General features: G+C 36.4%; 2 protein-coding genes across 2 annotated transcripts in view; one reads left to right on the top strand and one right to left on the bottom strand.

The window, feature by feature from the left end:
- LOC125802168 (uncharacterized) overlaps positions 1-2,798 on the top strand; it is a 34,411-nt gene extending 31,613 nt beyond the window's left edge. Inside the window, exons 5-7 of the mRNA XM_049479309.1 lie at positions 1,467-1,519; positions 1,685-1,982; positions 2,566-2,798. Of these exons, the coding sequence (XP_049335266.1) occupies positions 1,467-1,519; positions 1,685-1,982; positions 2,566-2,707 (493 nt within the window). The 3' untranslated portion in view covers positions 2,708-2,798. The remainder of the gene's footprint in view (positions 1-1,466; positions 1,520-1,684; positions 1,983-2,565) is intronic.
- A 6,351-nt stretch (positions 2,799-9,149) lies between these two features.
- LOC103037467 (uncharacterized) overlaps positions 9,150-21,540 on the bottom strand; it is a 43,308-nt gene continuing 30,917 nt past the window's right edge. The window contains exons 6-13 of the mRNA XM_049468971.1: positions 19,846-20,173; positions 18,882-19,036; positions 18,458-18,740; positions 16,145-16,299; positions 14,135-14,432; positions 13,432-13,583; positions 11,973-12,255; positions 9,150-10,038 (exon numbers count right to left, since the gene is read on the bottom strand). Of these exons, the coding sequence (XP_049324928.1) occupies positions 9,888-10,038; positions 11,973-12,255; positions 13,432-13,583; positions 14,135-14,432; positions 16,145-16,299; positions 18,458-18,740; positions 18,882-19,036; positions 19,846-20,173 (1,805 nt within the window). The 3' untranslated portion in view covers positions 9,150-9,887. The remainder of the gene's footprint in view (positions 10,039-11,972; positions 12,256-13,431; positions 13,584-14,134; positions 14,433-16,144; positions 16,300-18,457; positions 18,741-18,881; positions 19,037-19,845; positions 20,174-21,540) is intronic.

Genomic DNA, 21,540 nt, shown 5'->3' with positions numbered 1-21,540 from the left:
TTATAAATTATTTATGTTAAGTTAATTCAAGAAAAATGGTCTTTTAATTTTATGAAATAGTTCAACTTTAAATGTCTAGAGATGCATTGCTGTTAAAAATGCATTTTACAATAAAGGGAGTATTGGCAAAATTGGTTATAATTTTTATGTTAAAGCGGCGGGAGGTGCTGTCTGCAGCTGCTGAAAGTAACTAATAAAGTAACTTGTAAAGTAACTCAGTTACTTTTTATAATCAAGTAATCCATAAAGTAACTAAGTTATTTTTAAAGGAGTAATCAGTAATCAGTAATCGGATTACTTTTTCAAAGTAACTAACCATCACTGGACTCCAGCCACCCCCCGCGACCCTTAACAGATAAAGCGGTTGACGATGAGTGAGTAAGTAAGTGAATGAGTTATATTATATTATATTATATTATATTATATTATATTATATTATATTATATTATATTATATTATAATGCCAACTTCGTCATGGGCATATTGGAATTGACCAATCAAACACGAATAAATTATTAAAATCCAGATTAGCGATGGTGAGTTGATGATGAGTTCTTGACATTAATGCTTCAAGAAATGCAATCAGTCAATTCATGCAGATGATGCTCACGGTCTAAGCAAAGCTCCAAAGTCACCAAGTCCGTGGATTCTGTAATCAGGCTGTTACTGTGGAATACACACACTTATACACAATTCCCACCAGCCCAGGAATTACAGCACCACACTATATATCTCCATGCTATTCGGAAAATTCCTGGTACTGTAGGTCCGGTGCAGGGGACGCCTGCGGTGTCTTTAATCACACCTATACGTATTGTAAAGGGTATCGGTTAATGTGCAGGTAATATTTAATATTATTCATTAATCAGGTGCTTCTAACCAACATTGTGGCCGTTCATCTGGGCAAACTCTGGGGTGTATCAGCTCGCAAATCTTTGATAATAACTCTGCTTTTTCCTATACACACTATGTTATTAAATATAAGCACTATGTGACTGATCAGCGACACGGGGTCAAAATTACACAATTTGGTACCACTTTAAAATAAGACTACCCTTATAAAGGGTTTATACATGGTTTATTAATTATTAATTATTATAGATTAGATGGTAAATGCTTTAAAACCATTGATAAGCAGCACATCACATCAACTGAAAAGGCAACACTGATTCATTGTTAGCTTAGTCGTATAAATCAACTTAGTCATTTAATTGAAGTATTTAGAAAGATCTGAAGTTTGACCTCATTTGAAAATTTTCAGGTCACTGTTGCCATTTCTATTTAGGTGTTGTTATAGATATATTTTTAACTGCTTATTCATGGTTTTTAAAGTATTTGCAATCTAATTAATAACGATTAATAAACTCATTTATGACCATTCATGAAGCCATTATAAAGGTGGTCTTATTTTAAAGTGTTACCCACAATTTTTTCACTGTGGAAAATCGCCAACTCACCAAAAACAGGTTTCCTCACGAGAACACGCCAGAGCTAAACACACAAGAACTAGTGAAGCCATGTTCGAGAATCTCAATAGAGGAGAATACGCACTTAAAGTGAGCCCAACATGAACAAGTTCATATGAAGCAACTGAGCAAAATCAGAATTTATAAATATCTGATCAGTTTTATATTCTAAACAATTAAACATTTCTGTTGAATCTTTGTCGATCTGTTGATTCCAGACAAAAATCTCGCTCTCTTGGGTAAAGCCACCCAATCGACCTTGATTAATAAGGGCAATTCAGCATTTGGACTCGCCTACTACGCCATAGACGGAAATCCCAATTCAGATGCCCGCGATGGATCCTGCAGCCACACCAACCCCCAGAGTAACCCCTGGTGGAGGGTGGACCTTCTAAACAAGTACAAAATAACCTTCATCACCATCACCAACCGGGGGGACTGCTGTGCAGAGAGACTCAACGGAGCCGAGATTCGCGTCGGGAACTCGTTAATCAACAACGGAAATGATAATCCACGGTGAGAGACGCTCTTCCTGTTTCATACTTTCACTCTTTCACACTGCAGTTACTGCAATTCCAGATTGTTGAGTATCTTTCCAGAGCAGATTCCTCCTAAAAGCATCAGCGTAGGATAGAGAGCATATCTAATATACAGTTGCAGGAAAAAGTATGTGAACCCTTTGGGATTATACTTTTATTTCTGCATAAAGTAATCATTAAATGTGTTCTGATCTCTTTATCTGAGGCACAACAATAGACAAACACAGTCTGCTTAAACTAAAACCACACAAACAATTATATGTTTGCATGATTTTATTGAACACAGTGAGGAGGGAAAAGAATGTGAGTCTTTGGATTTAATAACTGGTTGATCCTCCTGTAGCTGCAATTGGTTCCAAACAACTCAATTTTGGTTTCATCTGTCCACAGTATATTTAGCCGGTAGTGCTGTGGAACATACAGGTGCTCTTTTTTAAACTTGTGAACAATCACTCTAGGATTCTTCCTCACCTCATTGATCATTCTGTGCTGTGCTCTTGCAGTCTTGCAGTGCTTCTTGAGTTATAAATCTCTATTCACCTTTTCTTCCTTGATTTCAGGGTTGCAGTGGTTTCCTCCATCCCTCCCGGCAGATCCGTGACCTTCAAGCTCAGCAACGCCTCGGGACGTTACGTCAACGTGATCTTACCCGGATACAACCGGATCCTGACGCTCTGCGAGGTCGAAGTTTACGGGTATTAAAACCCCACCGTCAGAGCGCTGATGTTTTAAATCTGTATTGAACATCACCTCCAATCAATAACCAATAATAAACTCATGAGCAAAACGTAAATTGTGTGTTATTGTTCTATAGAAATGCATGCAGTTATGTTTTTATATCTACATGATTCTTCCAAATGTGGCTTTATGTGTACTAATGATAATATTTTTGAAGAACGTGTGGAACTACATTAAGCAAACCTTAATAGAGCACTTCAGTTTCTGAATCAGTTTCTCTGATTTTACTATTTATAGGTTTATGTTTGAGTAAAATGAACATTGTTGTTTTATTCTATAAACTACAGACAACATTTCTCCCAAATTACAAATAAAAATATTCTCATTTAGAGCATTTATTTACAGAAAATGAGAAATGGCTGAAATAACAAAAAAAAAAAGATGCAGAGCTTTCAGACCTCAAATAATACAAAGAAAACAAGTTCATATTCATAAAGTTTTAAGAGTTCAGAAATAATCAATATTTGGTGGAATAATCCTGGTTTTTAATCACAGTTTTTTTCATGCATCTTGGCATCATGTTCTCCTCCACCAGTCTTACACACTGCTTTTGGATAACTTTATGCTGCTTTACTCCTGGTGCAAAAATTCAAGCAGTTCAGTTTGGTGGTTTGATGGCTTGTGATCATCCATCTTCCTCTTGATTATATTCTAGAGGTTTTCAATTTGGTAAAATCAAAGAAACACATCATTTTAAGTGCTCTCTTATTTTTTTTACAGAGCTGTATATATGCAATGTTTCTTCAAAATACTAAACAAAACAGACACAAAATATTGGGTTTTATTTATCAGTTTAATTAAGCAAATTTAAAAAGCTGTTTTTTAGTTTAATAACAAAGATTACTGTTCTCAAGTCTCCTTAATTTTTTTTAAATATATAAGCAGTGTTTTTTCAAAATCCTAAATATCAAACAGAGTGCATTTATCATTTTAATTAAGCAGTTTAAAGTTTTAGATTACTGCACTCCAATCTTGTTAACTTTATTCAAATTTATTTGCTGTGTTTCTGCAAATTTCTAAACATGACACTCTGTTACAACCCAAGTTGGCTCGTTTTTAAAAATGGTTGCAACAAAGGGAACAGAAGGGAAGGTGAGGAGACCAGACCAGAATTAGATGTTTCACAATCAGTGATTTATTTTAAAACTGCCAAACATCAACTTTAAACAATACCAAGGCCTAAGAGTCTTAAGGCCTAAGAGGAGCCAACGGTGACGGTGCCAAAGGAAAGAAACAAACAAAACATAAACTTAATCTAAACTATTTATCCTAAACAAAAGAACAAAATGAAAACTACTACTTAAACTAACAACATAAGTACAAAAGAAGCACCCGCCTGCTAACCTAATGTATCTATACACAAAGACAGCTACATGATGGAAATGTATAAGGTGCCTTAACCTTACCTGTTGGACTCCTCAAATTGGTATAAGTTTGTATGGCACAAACAGGACTGAAAGATATTCCCTAAGGAATGACTACAAGAGCAAACACTCAGAATAAAGCACATGGCAGTGATGGTGGTAGTGAAGGTAGCAGGGGAACTAGAAGCACACACAGTAGGCCCCACTTCCTGTGTGAGCTCTAGCCGCCATCTTGGTGGTGACTGCAGGTTTTTTATAGCCCATGGCTTCTCCCATGAAGGTCAGGTGGACTGCAACCTGCAGAGCAGGGCCGCTGCTAAGGTTTTGGAGGCCCTAAGCATAACTTAACCGTTATAAGTAAGGCCAATAACAGTGAAGAACAGCACAAGAGTACTATTTATAATGTATAAATAATAAATGAAACGATGCATGTCTATTTTAAGCAGTGGACACGTCATTTACACAAGCCAGCCTTAAAGGTTATGAAATTATCGTTTATATTCGTGGTGTATTTATATCAGCCTGTCAAAATCTATAGAGCTGTCTGATCCTGCTGTCATACAGACCATTTGGATAGTGCACTGACGGCATTAGTCAATAGGTAGGCTACTCTGTTTATTAATTTTTTATTAAAGTCACTAAAAATCTTCAAACTACACTACTACTATTTGCAAACGTGCCACGTGCCTTGCAATACCCAGATTAGTTTCTACTTAAGCGTTTAAAGCTACCAAATCAGCAAAGCCAACGTAACTAGCTCAGGCAACACCACTGAACATGAAGTAATCAAAACTATTTAAACCTTTATCATCGAAGTTACTCACCAGAAAGGGATGCATGGGCCTCATCTTTCTGCTTCTTTTTCTTCTTCTCAGCTCCAGACTCAAACCGTCGCTTCATAGTTGAATTACCATTTAGTAGCAACTTCGCGCGGTGAACTTGTCTCCTGCCAAACTCAAGTAGCGTTGCTACTTTGGTTAGGACTAAGGTTGCCAGATAAGTTACGATTTTTCATCCTATTTGTTTATTTTATTTTAAGTTTTTAACTTACACAAATATTGCACTGGACAAGTTTTTGTATAGAATGGCCACATACACTTTAAAAATGGTTAAACATGCGCAAGATTTAGCGCCTCCATGCATTTTTTGATTATTTATTTGACTGGAAAATGTCACATCTGGCAACAACCAACAGAGCAAACCGAGCAGCAATAGGGGTGGGGGCATTATATTATGCACAAAAATAATAACGTGCCGCTTTTAAGTAGTAGAGTAGGTGCCCCATGCAATGTTTAAAGACAAAAAAGATGAGCGTATCATAAATAATTCACATTGGGTTTTAAATTTAATAATGTCATAATTTCAACACATTTCATTCTCAGTCAATTTGGCTCCCTGCAACTGCAAAATGGTTGAGGCCTAACGCTGGCTGCGTTGACTGCGTATGCAGAGCGGCGGCCCTGCTGCAGAGAAACATGAAAAAACACACACACACAGAGGGAGAGCACACAGAACATATCCAGCACCCTAGGGCTAGACTTGCACGTAACACACTCACAAAATATTGGGATGTATTTAATATTTTAGTTAAGCAGTTAAAATATTAAAACTATAATTTTAGGTCAAATATTCTCATTATAATAAGCAAAAATGACCAGGCTTGTTAACTTATATGCAATGTTTCTACAAACAATTAAGTCTAATACACACACGACATATTGGGATGCATTAGTTTGCTTAATTAAACTCAGATATTCTCATTATAACGAGCAAAGATTACTGGGCTCAGGTTTCCTTTAACTTTACTTCAATTTATAAGACATTTTCCTCCTAAGACATTTTCTAAACATATCAAACACAACATAATGGGGTGTATTTATCAGTATAAAAGGTATAATTTTACGTAAAATATTCTTATTATAATTAGCAAAAATGACTAAGATTAGGGGCCCTAGCCTGGCGCGTTGCCATTGTACACCCCATCAACAGTCTATTTCTAGGCCTTGTGCACAAGTCCTTAAAATAGCAATGAACTTCTGGAATATATTAAGGCTGATGGGCGTGGTGGTCTGGAAATGAGGTGTGTTCAGGTAAATGTCTGGTGTGTTTCTGTCTTGGCGGCCGAAAACCCCTTGCGCGATTGATCCTGTGAAAGAACGTCGAAATTCAATGGTCAGTCGCGCACCAAAAACTGAATCATGATCACCCTGCGCTCCAAAAAAACCCATACCATCACTTCTTTACCATAGTAAAAAAAAACTTACCCAGAGGCTTCAGCAATGAACTATAAAAATAAAATATACTTAAAAATCTGCATGACAGTTATAAGGATTTATATTTATGTTCAATACACAGATATGTTTCAATACACAACTTAATTTCAGCAGACACGAGCATTCTGCTGTGAATTTTAACAGATGCTTATTCTCACTCAAATGCTGGAGTTTTAGAAATAAAGAATAAACATAATGGACAAATCGACTAAACATATTTTTTATTTCACTTCGCTATTATTTAACTAAAATTTCACTTTTATTATTTTTTTTTATATATCTGAAAAATAAAGCACATTGTCACCCTGGCCTCTGGGGCTGTCCGTCAATTATATAAAACTTAAAACTTTTAAAATACACAGAAATATAAAGCTATATGTTAGCGTTCGTTTCTTATCAACAGGGCAAATTTATTAAAATATTAAATATATTAATTCATTAACGAAAATCTGGTCCAGCGCTCAAAAAAGACCGCAGGCGCGCGTAGCGTGTTTGGGAGCGCGCGCGGCGCGGGATTACCTTTTTTCTATAAAAAAGTCTTTTAATAAATAAGGTCGTATCAAGTGTACTAATTCATGGTATAAACTCACTATATTTACGTATAATTAATCAAAAGAAATCAATCAAAATGCGCTGCCCCTCTCTCTCTCTCTCTCTCTCTCTCTCTCTCTCTCTCTCTCTCTCTCTCTCTCTCTCTTCTCTCTCTCTTTCGCAGCGCAGAGCTGAATTCAGCGCGAGGCAAATAACATAAACTCAGTTTAGTTAAATAAAATAAGATGAGTAAGGACCTGTAAAGTTAACCAAATATTGTCAAATATAAAGGATAGGTTGAGGTTTTGATGAGCTGTATGTAAAAACTGTAAAAACTGGGTTTGCAACATTAAATATTAATCAAGCAATTAACCATCATTAACACTGGAAAGGGACTCGCATTTACAACGCCACTGAGCATTTACAGTTTAAAAGGGATTTTTTTTTAAAATTAGAAATAAAAACTGACATTTACTATAGACAATTAAAATATACACGTAAAAAAGGAAAAATAGGAAATGTTTAAAAGATCATAAAATTGATACATAAACAATAAAGAATTTATGTCTTATGAAGAAAAAAGTAATAGTAGTGAATATAAAGTAAAATAATAAGAAGGATAAAAAAATATTAAATTTAAATGAATAAACGAAAAACATGGGAACCATGGGAAACAATATATATATATATATATATATATATATATATATATATATATATATATATATATATATATATATATATATATGTGTGTGTGTGTGTGTGTGTGTGTGTGTGTGTGTGTGTGTGAATACATGAATTAAAAAATAAATAATATTAAATATAAACGTATTAAAAAACTAATTTAAAACAATCACAGGCTTTCTGATAGTGCGCAGAATAATACAAGTTTCAGTTTCAGTTAGTTTCAGTTTCAAATTGAAACAGCTCATCAAAACCTCAACCTATCCTTTATATTTAATAATATTTGGTTAACTTTACAGGTCCTCACTCATCTTATTTTATTTAAATAAACTGAGTTTGTATTATTTGCCTGGCGCTGAATTCAGCTCCGCGCTGCGAAAGAGAGAGAGAGAGAGAGAGAGAGAGAGAGAGAGGCGCAGCGCATTTTGATTGATTTCTTTTGATTAATTATACGTAAATATAGTGAGTTTATACCATGAATTAGTACACTTGAGACTTTTTAAGAAAACAGAGGTAATCCAACGCCGCGCCCGCTCTTTTTTGAGCGCTGGACCAGATTTTCGTTAATGAATGAATATATTTAATATTTTAATAAATTTGCCCTGTTGATAAGAAACGAACGCTAACATATAACTTCATATTTCTGTGTATTTTAAAAGTTTTAAGTTTTATATAATTGACGGCCAAGATAGAAACACACCAGAAATTTACCTGAACACACCTCATTTCCAGACCACCACGCCCATCAGCCTTAAAAAATCCCAGAAGTCCATTGCTATTTTAAGGACTCGTGAGCAAGGCATAAAAATAGACTGTTGACGGGGTGTATTATGGCAACGCGCCACGCTAAACATAAAACACAGAAATATTGTGATTATGAATTTAATTCAGTTTAAAATGTACACATTTTGCTAAAATTGCTAAAGAGATTTTTTTCTGCAAAAGTCGATACATATCATAACCAACATATTGGCAAGTAATAGTTTAAAAGCTATAATGATATGTAAAATGTTCTCATTATTCTCATTATAATGAGCTTTATTAAAATTACTGCTCAAGTCTTATTAACTTTACTCAAATATATAGGCAGTGTTTCTACAAATTTGTAAACAGAATAAACACAAATTATTGGGTATTTATTGTATTGTATGTATTTATTCGCTTAATTAAGCAGTTAAAATTTAAAATATATAATTTTAGGTGAAATAAAAATTAATATGCAATGTTTCTACAAACCTTTAAGTCTAATGCATGCACACCATATTGGGCTGTATTTATTAGATTAATTAAACAACGTTTAAAAGGTATAATTTTAGGTAAAATATTCTCAGTTTAATAACAAAGATTATATTAAGATGTCTTTATGAGTTTAATGAAGTTAAAAAATGTATAATTTTGAGTAAAATACTGGGCTCAAGTTAACTTTACTTAAAATGCTATGAAATGTTTCTCCAAGATTCTAAACTTGATACACCAAAAATATTTGGCTGTTTTTATCAGTTTAGTTAAGTAAGTTTTAAAAGGAAAAATAAAGGAAATAAAATAAACACACAATATTGGGATTTGCTTGCTCTTTTAATTAAGCAGAGTTCAGAAACAATCATTTTAATAAGCAAAATTTGCTGGGCTCAAGAATGTTTTTTACAGCATGAAAACTGTTCAAATAGACTGAAACATGCAGAATAAGAGTTACTGAACTAGAATAAGAACAACTAGGACCAAATCAGGGACAAAAGTTTTGCCAATTTGAAAAAAAAAAGTATTAAGCTTGAACTTTGAAAAACACCAAAAAATATTCAAAATAAAATAATAAATTGTGTATTTTGATATTTGAGATCTTATATTTACATATTCACCAATTAAATAGCATTTCAGCAATGTTTATGATACAGCTGGGTGTCAGCAAACTATCACCCTTTATATTCACAATACAGTGCTGAGTCTATTGTATATTACATTTTACATATTTTACTTAAAAATCAATAGAATTTAAAGATTAAAAATCAAAATACACGAGAAAGTGAAAATTAAAAAAAACAAAAATGGTTTATAAATAATTCCCAAACTGAATCAAAATTATATATAATCTGAAAAAAACATATGATACACTTATTTTTTATTTTGAATATATTTTTGTATTTTTCAAAGTTCAAGCTTAATACTTAAACTTTCGGTTTAAATTTTTCTTTTCAAATTGACAAAACTTCTGTCCCTGATTTGGCTCCATAAACAATAGCTTGGTTTCTAAAAGAGACATTCGGTGATCCTGCAACTGGGAAATCAGGAGGATCCTCACTGCACTGGAGCTCCAAACACCTCCACCTCACACAGCGTCAGATACTCCTTCCTTCCCGGAATCACGATGGTGACGTACCTCCCCTTCATCCCGTTACACTGGAAGGTCACGGAGGGGTTTTTACCAATGGAGGAAATCACACCACACCTACAGATACAGGAGATCAAATGGAGAAAGTTCAGCACTGTTGCTGCTACTCTCCCTAAGCGTGGTAAAATCCTGTAAAGATGACTGTAAGAGCACAGCACAGAATCATCAATGAGGCGAGAGCTGAAGACTTACAGAAATCTCTGGCACATGCTAACATTTTTGTTGACAGATCAATAAATACAATAAGGGAAACTAGATTAAACAAGAATGGAGTTCATGGGAGGACACCTTGGAGGAAAAAGTATGTGAACCCTTTAAGATTATACTTGTATTTCTGCATAAATTGGTGATTAAATTTGTTCTGATCTTCATCTAAATCACAACAATAGACAAATACAGTCTGCTTAAACTAAAACCAGACAAAAATTATATATTTGCATGATTTTATTTAACACAACATGTTAACATTCACAGTGAGAGTGGAAAAGGTGTTTGAACCCCTCGGCTAATGACTTTTCTAAGAGCTAATTGGAGTCAGGATGTGATGAGATGTGATTGGATGTGTTGGATAAAGCTGCCCTGCCCTATAAATAAAACACACCAGTTTTTGAGTTTGTTGTTCTTAAGAAGCATTGCTTGATGTGAATCACGCCTCACACAAAAGATCAAGCTCTCAGAAGATCTACGTTCAAGAATTGTTGACTTGCATGAAGCTGGAAAGGGTTACAAAAGTATCTCTAAAAGTCTTGATGTTCATGTTTCCACAGTAACACAGACGCTCTACAAATGGAGAAAGTTCAGCACTGTTGCTGGAGCTACTCTCCCTAGGTGTGGTAAAGTCCTGTAAAGATGACTGTAAGAGCACAGCGCAGAATGATCAATGAGGTGAGGAAGAATCCTAGAGTGTCAGCTGAAGACTGAATACAGAAATCTCTGGCACATGATAACATTTTTGTTGACAAATCAATAAATACAATAAGGAAAACTAGATTAAACAAGAATGGAGTTTGTGGGAGGACACCACTGTCCAAAAAAACATTGCTGCACATTTGAAGTTTTCAAAAGAGCACCTGGATGTTCCACAGCAGTACTGGCTAAATATATTGTGGACAAATGAAATTACAACTGAGTTGTTTGGAAGGAAAACACAATGCCACAGCACACCATCATCAAAACCTCATCCCAACTGTGAAACATGGTGGAGGGGGCATCATGGTTTGGGGCTGCTTTGCTGCTTCAGTTAAATGAATTCCCAAGTTTACCAAGTTTACATTTTGTAGAAAAATTTAAGACCATCTGTCCTCCAACTGAAGCTCAACAGAGGACGGATGATGCAACAGAACAACGACCCAAAACATGGAAGTAAATCAACAACCGATCGACTTCAACAGAAGAAAATAAATAAATACATCTTCTGGAGAGTCCTGACCTCCTGAACCCAACTGAGATGCTGCAGCATCATGACCTCAAGAGAGAGATTCACACCAGATATCCCATAATATTATAGCTGAACTGAAACAGTTTAGTGAAGAGGAATGATCCAGAATTCCTCCTGACCGTTCTGCAGGTCTGATCTGCACCTACAGGAAATCATTGGTTGAGGTTTTTGCTGCTAAAGGAGGATCAACCAGTTATTAAATTCAAAGAATCACATAATTTGATTTACTCTCACTAAAATCATGCACATATATATTTTTGTGTGGTTTTAGTTTAAGCAGACTGTGTTTGTCTATTGTTGTGACTTAAATAAAGATCAGAACACATTTAATCACCAATTTATGCAGAAATCCAAGTATAATCCCAAAGTGTAGGTGCCTGAGTGTAAAGAGACTTTTGGTCCAAACACTTTTGGAGCGATGCTGAAACTGAAAAGGTTAAATAATATTGATTGAATATAGATGACTTACAATCTCACAGACGAGGTTCTGAAGTGATCAGCTTGTGAAGTACAATGTTAAAGTGTTTTTAAGATCATTTTAAAAGCAGTTTACTTGGGGTTCTGGATGCCGTTGTGAGCCGGATTGTCTCCGATTCGGATCTCAGCTCCGTTCAGTCTCTCGGGAACAGCGTCCTGCCGGTTGGTGATGGTGATGGACGACACCTTGTGAGTTTTCTGAAGGTCCAGCTTCCACCAGGGACTGAGGTCGTATTTCGTGTGAGTGCAGGAACCGGAGAAGTAGTTTCCATCTCGGTTTCCATCGATGGCTTTGATCGCACAGCCAGTTCCATAATTGCTGGATTGGGCAGCGAATCCTTTCAGTGCAGCGTTTCCTTCTGAACACCAAACAACAAGAAAGTTGGTGTAAAAAGTAAAACGTTCAGAAAGTAAAACCTGTATTGGGTTTTCCTCGAAGAAAACTTTGGTGTTTTTTCTTTGATGTTGAAAGTTCTGATGTTCTGGCACTAGAAGCTTTGTTTTAAGAACACACGTTTCATAGATAAAACCCAGTCTAAAAGCACTTGGACCCCTGTTATTGGCTTTGTATTAGTTTATTATATATACACTTTAATATATAGTTTATTTTTCTACTGCTTAACGATACCAAAGACACATCGGCACGCCCTTAATCCAGCTGCCCAATTCAGATTTAAACGGTGCGCTATAGATCACTAAAAATTTGAAGAGTTTTAGACTTTGGCTACAGAAAACTTTAAAACTTGCATGTGTCACTAAATAATTTTAAACTTTTAATTTTTAACCCTTAGCTCTATTTTCTATTTTACCTCTACCATTTACTTTCTTTATAATTTAGTGTTTGTTTTTAGCTACTAAATTTCTTAGTCTTCAATTATTTTTTAATTGTTTATATTTGTATTATCTTTTTATATTTGTAGTGTATCTCTTTATTCTTATATCTCTTATATCTCTAAAATACGTTTTTTTTGTCCCTTTAAGTTGTAATTGCTCGGCTGCTTTAAAAAATGAAGGTTACCCTGAATGTTTTACAGCGTAAAAAAAAAGTTGACTAATTTTTTAATGATTTTAGTGATCTATAGGCGAGTCATCAAACTTGGTTAAGGGTGTCAGTGTGTCTTTGCTTTCGTAAGGACAGGAAAAGTACACTTTGCTAAGCTCAAAAAGGCATTTTCATTATTCTAAAGTGTGTTTTTTTTGTGTAATGTGAAATAAACCAATTAGCATTTCACTCGCCATTCCCTCTAAGAGCCAGATGAGCTCTGACTTTGGCACGTTCGTATCACCACACTCATCGGCTTAGAGTATTCACAAATACTATTGCTATCGAAACTATGCAGGCAGAAAGTGTTCAAATAGACTGTTTGAGGAGTGTAAGATAGCAATGAGCATAGTTGCTTTTCTTCATAGGTAGAATTTCTACACTAATACGTCTCACAGTATGAAAATGTTGGTAAACCGTATCGCACCACAGCATGTTAACTTTTACATTTATTAACAATAATGCAGTAATGTCGTATATCGTTTAACATCACCTGAACGTGGGAATCCAAACACTTGAACCTCACAGAGAGTCAGGATTCGTTTCTTTCCAGGTATGATCACGTTGAGGTAACGTCCAGAGACTCCTTCTTTAAAATGAAAGCTTTTGCTTTTTCCAGCAGGGATGGAAGAAATCACCCCGACCCTAAAACAAATAAAAAACATCTAAATGAATTTATCATGTAATGCCTGTTTATTTTCATATACAGTGCCTTTTAAAAGTATTTTTAAAGTATTTTTAAAGGGTTCATTTGATTGATTTCATTTGATTGCACGAGTGAGGTGAAATTGATAGTTCTTTCAGGAAACCAATGCTAGCTATCTAGCTATCTAGCTAAATGGCTGGTAATTAAATTTTTGTTGTTTGAAGTCCCAGCATGTAGGCGAGCTAGATAACTTCTGTAGCTACCATTTAAGGTGGATTTTTTTTCTGCTCCACTTTAAACTACGCAATAGGTATGTTTTGCGTTGCGTTTGAAATGACTCCTGTTGTACTCTACTGCAACTTGATTCATATCTATAAATTTGTTTAAATGTGATGCATTTTTAATAAAAATGTACACAAAATTAAATGTTACTGTGTAGTTATTCAGCAGGGTTGAAGGGTTTCCCAATTCTTAGAGGGAGGATTTCACCCCCTAATCTTCTAACTCTGTTCTAAGAGGAAGAGTCACACTGGAAACGAAGTTCTCTCACCGTGGATTATCATTTCCATTGTTGGATAAAGAGTTTCCGACGCGTATCTCGGCTCCGTTGATCCTCTCTGAACAGCAGTCTCCTCTGTTGGTGATGTAGATGGAGTATATATTGTACTCGTCCTGCAGGTCCAGCCTCCACCAGGGGTTGTCCTGGGTCTCAGTGTGAGTGCAGGACCCCTGGCTGTACTCTGAAGTGGTTTTTCCATCGATGGCTTTGGATGGATCACCATGAGTTGCGTAAAGCTGTTCAACAAACGACGACTGAGTGGCTGTTCCTCCGAAAGCGATGTTTCTGACTGGAGTGAACAGAGACATGAAGATCTAAACCCAAACATCATCCATTAAGTGCAAAAGTTCAAAACTACACTGATCCATTTAGCTCAGCAATATGAGTGTTTTTACCTGAGGAAAAAAGCACCGCATATGATTTAAAGAGATGCCAGTAAACATAGATACAGTAAAACGTAACAAGGAATTCACATTTTTAACTATAAGTGTAGAGATTCCAGATTTCTCCTGGATGCTCCTCAGCCAGCATGGGTATATTATTATGTTCAGTTCCGTCAGCAGCTCACCTGATTTACCACATTTACCAATTTATCAATTTACCAAACCAGGTGTTGATTAATATGATGAGAACTAGAAATAAATAACTCTATTAAACTCTATTAGATGAGGAGGTGAGATTAGGAGATGCAGTTTTAAGGAAAACTTTTAGCTTTTTGTAAAATTGCTGTTTGTATTTATTGTAATGCTGTAATGTGTTTTACTGAGATAATAAACACTTACTGCACACACTGTAAACCCATCCATTGTTTGAACTGAAATGATTTAAGTCTGTTTTACATAAAATTGGATATTTCTAATCAATACTCAACTATTTTGAGTTAGTTGAACTGAATTTGTGAGCACATATACTGTACTATTCAAACTGAGATCTTTGAGTTGAACCAACTTATAATAATAATAACTGAGTTTCGTCTGTTTTGTCATTAACAGCTTCTTTTCTATTGGCTTCTGTCACAATCTATTTGCATACTGGGTGTGTCCAACAGTTTCTGACTAACTAACACTCACCATCAGTGTGTAGTGATTTCCCCTGGGCTACCTTACAAATAAATTAATATGAATGAAAATGAAAATAAGTTTTCATTCCCCATTACTTAAAAAAATTGAGCAAACTGGCTGCTTTAAAAAAGTTAAGTAAACTCAACTTATCCGGTCTTACAGTATAACAAAAATAAAAAAAAAATTAAATCAACTTCCTCTTTAGTTGTGATAACTTGATGTTTTTTTTAAGGCAACCGGTTTCCTCAAAATGTTTAAGTAAACTCAACATATCCGGGCTTACTGCACAGATAAGAAGCTTTTTCTTTACTGAAAAACAGGTGCCTAAAACATTTACACAATACTGTACATCATATTAGATCTAAAGTTTAAGACTTAGGATGCGACCAAAACGGCTCCCTGTTTACTAGTTAGGGCACTATTGAGTGTGTCGGCCATTTTTCTTTGAGTGTGCGAATCGTGAGGGGGAACTGGATTGTTCTTTTGAGGGCAGTAAAAAGTCCCAGTTGCCAGATTTTTTATATGTATATATTTATTTATTTAGTTGCTTTTATTATTATCTATTTATTTATTTGTATTTATGTATTTTCTCATATATTTACTGTATACACAATTTTTTAAAAATAACTTTTTTGTGTGGCTTTTGGTTTCCTTTGAGATCGCTCTCTTTTTCCTTTCTTTTTCTCAAAACCCACTGTTACAGGTCACCTTCCTACAAAGGTGCGACAGAGAGCTGAGGTTTGACTGGGGTTTTTGTGCTAAACCTGGTCAGTATTTATTACCGCTGGGAATTTTTGGGAGCTTCTTTGTGGTTTTTGACCCAAATCCATAGGCCATTTAAATTTGAGTAGTTACTCTCTTTTGTGAATGACTACAGTTGGGTCCAACAGCAAGACAATAAAGAAATAACCACATCTACACAAAGTGTTTTAACCCTCACCTTGTGAAGGATGGTACCCGAACACTTCGACCTCACAGAGAGTCAGGATCTGGTTACTCCCAGGTATGATCAGGTTGACGTAACGCCCCGAGACCTCTTTTTTTAAGTGGAAGGTTTGGGATTTTCCAGCAGGAATGGACTTAATCACCTCAACCCTGAAGATGATGAAAACATCACGAGATCTTACTCAGGAATCCCTCAGTTCACAGCAGAACACACAGGTATAATTCTCTTTGTGAGCGAATAAATGCTGATGTTACAGTTTAGTAATGTTAAAAATGAGCTAATATGATTTACAGTGAACAACATGTAATAGATACAACTTTAAATAATATATAATACATTATATTACACTAATAACAATAAATTACATTCAAATTTAATTTAATCTTCTAGAAGAGTAAATAGTTTAGTCTGAACATTTACTGTGGACCTCTACCTCACTCTACCTTATTCTACCTCACTCTACCTCACTCTGCCTCATTCTGCCTCACTCTACCTCACTCTGCCTCATTCTGACTCACTCTCTCACCCACTTTACCATTTTACCACGCTCAAACTCACTCTGCCTTACTCTACCCCATTCTACCTCACTTTGCCTCATTTTAACTTACTTTACCTCACTTTGCCTCACGCTACCTTGTTCTAACTTACTATACTTCATTCTAAATCACTCTGCCTTATTCTAACTTGCTCCACGTCACTTTACCTCAATTGGCCTAATTTTATCTGGCTTTATCTTACTTTACTTCACTCTAACTAACTCAGTCCCACTCTACCTCACTCTGCCTCATTCTAACACACTTAACCTCATTCTACCTCTTTCTACTTCACTTTATTTAAATATTCCTTACTTTACCTCACTCTAAATCACGTAGCCTCACTCTACCTCATTCTAACTTACTCTACTTAATGCTACCTCACTATACCGCACTGTGCCTTATTCTAACTTACTTTACCTCACTTAACTTCACTCTACCTCACCCTACCACGTGCTAACTCACTCTGCATCATTCTACCTCACTCTACATCACTCTACCTTACTCTACCTCACTCTACCTCATTCTGCCTCACTCTACCTCACTCTACCTCTCTCTGCCTCACTCTGCCTCATTCTAACACACTTAACCTCACTCTACCTCTTTCTACTTCACTTTATTTAAATATTCCTTACTTTACCTCACTCTAAATCACGTAGCCTCACTCTACCTCATTCTAACTTACTCTACTTAATGCTACCTCACTATACCGCACTGTGCCTTATTCTAACTTACTTTACCTCACTTAACTTCACTCTGCCTCACCCTACCACGTTCTAACTCACTCTGCATCATTCTACCTCACTCTACATCACTCTACCTTACTCTACCTCACTCTACCTCATTCTGCCTCACTCTACCTCACTCTACCTCTCTCTGCCTCACTCTGCCTCATTCTAACACACTTAACCTCACTCTACCTCTTTCTACTTCACTTTATTTAAATATTCCTTACTTTACCTCATTCTAACTCACGTAGCCTCACTCTACCTCATTCTAACTTACTCTACTTAATGCTACCTCACTATACCGCACTGTGCCTTATTCTAACTTACTTTGCCTCACGTAACTTCACTCTGCCTCACGCTACCACGTTCTAACTCACTCTGCATCATTCTACCTCACTCTACATCACTCTACCTTACTCTACCTCACCCTACCACGTGCTAAATCACTCTGCATCATTCTAACTCACTTTACCATACTCTACCTCACTCTACCTCACTTTTAACTTACTTTACCATACTCTACCTCACTCTACCTCACTTTTAACTTACTTTACCATACTAAAAGTAACTCTGTCTCACTATTCCTCCTTCAACTTACTTTACCTCACTTTACCTCACTTTACCGCACTGTAACTCATTCTAACTTACTTTACCTCATTCTAATTCATTCTACCTCACTTTGCCTCACTCAACCCTACTCTACCTCACTCTGCCTCACTGCTGTGCCGATTGTGAAAGCGAAAGTGTGGAAGAGCCTGTAACATCATGGAGGTGGAACATGAGCTCAGCTGGTTCAGGAAGTTGAGGGGTAGTATCTGCGTATAGTTTTGGAATATTCGGAAAAACGATCTGGTAACTTATCGGGGGAAAGGTAATAATAAAGATCTGAGCTTGGCTGAGGAGGTGTAGGACACTGAAGGGAACAGGTGAGACACCTGGATCAGCTTCAAATCCAGGTCATTTGTTAGGATCAGGAGCTAAGTGCAGAAACTCGGGCTGTTAACTAAAACTACACCTGGAGTTACAGAGTTACGGAGTTCTCTCACCGTGGATTATCATTTCCGTTGTTGATTAACGAGTTTCCGACGTGAATCTCGGCTCCCTCGAGCCTCCCGGCACAGCAGTCTCCTCGGTTGGTGATGACGATGGAGGTTATTGTGAACTCGTCCAGAAGGTCCACCCTCCACCAGGGGTTCTGCTGGATTACAGTGTGAGTACAGGAACCCTGGTGGTAGTTTGTGTCCTTATTTTTATCTATAGCTTTAGAAGGGTGACCGTCAAACGCAAGGGATGATTGGGTGGCTTTTCCACGCGGAGCGAGGTTTTTCACTGGAAACAACAGAGTGGAAATCATCAGAACATTGGCGGAACATTGTCTAGGTGGGATCCAAGTGGACATGGCCTTCACTATGAAAACATTAACTACGAAATGACTGGGGGTTGTTGGTAGCTCTGATCTTTAAACCTCACCTTGTGAAGGATGGTACCCGAAGACCTCAACTTCACAGAGAGTCAGGATCCGTTTCTTTCCAGGAATGATCACGTTGACGTAACGTCCAGAGACTCCTTGGTTTAAGGTGAAGGTTTGGGATTTTCCAGCAGAAATAGAAGAAATCACTCCAACCCTGAAATAAAGGAAATGAAGAACCGCTGTGGTAAAGTTTCGGATTAAAAGAGACACTCTTAATTAATTAAAATCACACCCATGATTACTTAAGAGAATTACTGTAGTGCATGACTTTTGCTTTCCGTGTTTCGAGCAGAGCAAGGTGTACTTTTCCCGTCGTTATGATAGCGAAAACACACTGACACGCCCCCTAAATGAAGCTGTAAATTAGCTCTGTAGTTAAAACCTTTCCCAGCTGGCATTTCAACGTTGAATAATTGTTGGATCGACATTGTTTTTGAAAAGTGAATCACTGTTGATATATTTGGCAACATTGTTTCAATGTCATACGTTCAACCTTTAATAAACCATAGCTCACTAACACTAGAAAATCCCATGGTTAACAAAGTGTTAACAATAAACTAACATCACTGCAGTAAATCTACAGAGTATAAAAACGTTTATACCCACCACGACTACCAATCTGATTACTGAACATCTCAAAAACACTAAAACACTAAAACTATTAGAACACGAATATGATGTTACAACCACTGAACATAAAATGTTGATTCAATGTTAAAATTTCAACGTTAGCACAACCACTGAACATAAAATGTTGTTTTAACATTGAAACAACAACATATATAACTTTAGTCATATTTTAACCACATTTCAACATTAAAGGTCGGTTGTGTGCCAGCCGGGTTAATATATCCTGCAGAATAGGTGCCCAGGATCAGGATCGGGATCAGGATCAGGAACAGGATCAGGAGCTGTATGCAGAGCTACAGTAAGTGTTGTATAAGTTTGCGTAAGTTCTCTCACCGTGGGTTACTGTTTCCGTCATTGGATAGCGAGTTTCCGATGCGTATCTCGGCTCCGTTGAGTCTCTCTGAACAGCAGTCTCCTCTGTTGGTGACGGTGACGGAGGTCACGGTGTACTCGTCCTGCAGGTCCAGCCTCCACCAGGGGTTGTCCTGGGTCTCAGTGTGAGTGCAGGACCCCTTGCTGTACTCTGAAGTGTTTTTTCCATCGATGGCCTTGTAGGGATGACCGTGAAAGATCTTATAGGGCTGATCAACAAACGAGGACTGAGTGGCTTTTCCAGCGAGAGCCAGGTTTTTTAATTGGGACGGTATTTGTGTCAACGATTCTGGTGTTTCATAAAAAAAAAGAAGAAAAAAAAACATCAGTATATATTAGTGCATCAAAAACTTCAAAAAGCTCAAAATTGATTACAGTTGCAGGAAAAAGTATGTGAATCCTTTGGGATTTAATTGAATTTCTGCATAAGTTGGTCATTAAACGTGTTCTGATCTTCATCTAAGTCACAACAATAGACAAACACAGTCTGCTTAAACTACAACCAGACCAACAAATAATATGTTTGCATGATTTTATTGAACACAACATGTTAATATTCACAGTGAGAGGAAATAAAAGTATGTGAATCTTTGGATTTAATAACTGGTTGATCCTCCTTTAGCAGCAAAAACCTCAACCAATGGTTTCCTGTAGCTGCAGATCAGACCTGCAGAACGGTCAGGAGGAATTCTGGATCATTCCTCTCTCCATTCTAGCCATTAGTGTTGTCACCTTGGGCCAGTTGTTCAGAGGAAATCTGATCGGTTTTTGGTTATCGGATTGGATCAAATCTGAAAAACGGGTTGTTCAAAAGGAAAAGAAGCATTCTGAAATCGGATCAGATCACGTAATCCAATCCTAGTTTGTAAATGGATCAAACCTTCAGTTTCTGTTGTTCAAAACTTTTCAGTAGGATTTGGATAACTTTGATCCAAAAAAAAACAGGATTACCCTGATCCCAACAAGGGGTAGGATTTCAAAGTGGATTTCATGAAGAAAATGTAGTAAAACTTTAAAATCAAAGTTTTAAAGTAAAAAAAAATACATTTGTACAATTTAGCATATACTTTTACTTCTATTTTGCACTTGACCTGTTTAACCGTTACAGTGATAAAGTAGACATTGGCTACCAATTAGGCCTTTTTCTATAGTAACGTAAAAATAAAAACAATCTTGACCCCATTAAATAACCCCCCCAAAAGATTTCAATAACAAACAAAAATAATATATTCATTTTTTCATCTACGTCACTGTCATTCATCACTGTATATTAATGTCAAAGAAACATTCATCAGATATGAAGCTGTCAAAAATAATTTCGAACAATTGCAAAGAACACCAGAGTTTGTTCTGGTTCTTCAACAGGCTCAGGTGCATCATGAACATCACAGAGAGGGACATTGCGTCTGGTAGCAACGTTGGGCAGGACAATACATGCAAGTGTTATGTTGCATGCTCCCTGTGGTTCGACTCGCAAATAGTTAAGTCATGCAAAGCGTCTCTGCAGAACTCCATTTAAACGCTCAATTGCTCGTATTGTTTTGCAATAAGCAGTATCTTGTTACTGCAAGAAAAGGAGTCATCAACCCCTGTTGGTTCTTCTACCTGTTTTTTACATAGCTGGTAATCCGGATTAGCTAATCCTGAAAACTGTGT

This window comes from Astyanax mexicanus, chromosome 1 (genome assembly GCF_023375975.1).
Source record: "Astyanax mexicanus isolate ESR-SI-001 chromosome 1, AstMex3_surface, whole genome shotgun sequence".
Taxonomy (NCBI): Eukaryota; Metazoa; Chordata; class Actinopteri; order Characiformes; family Acestrorhamphidae; genus Astyanax; species Astyanax mexicanus.
Note: the sequence above shows the minus strand (reverse complement) of the source record. Positions and strands in the feature narration are given on the sequence as shown.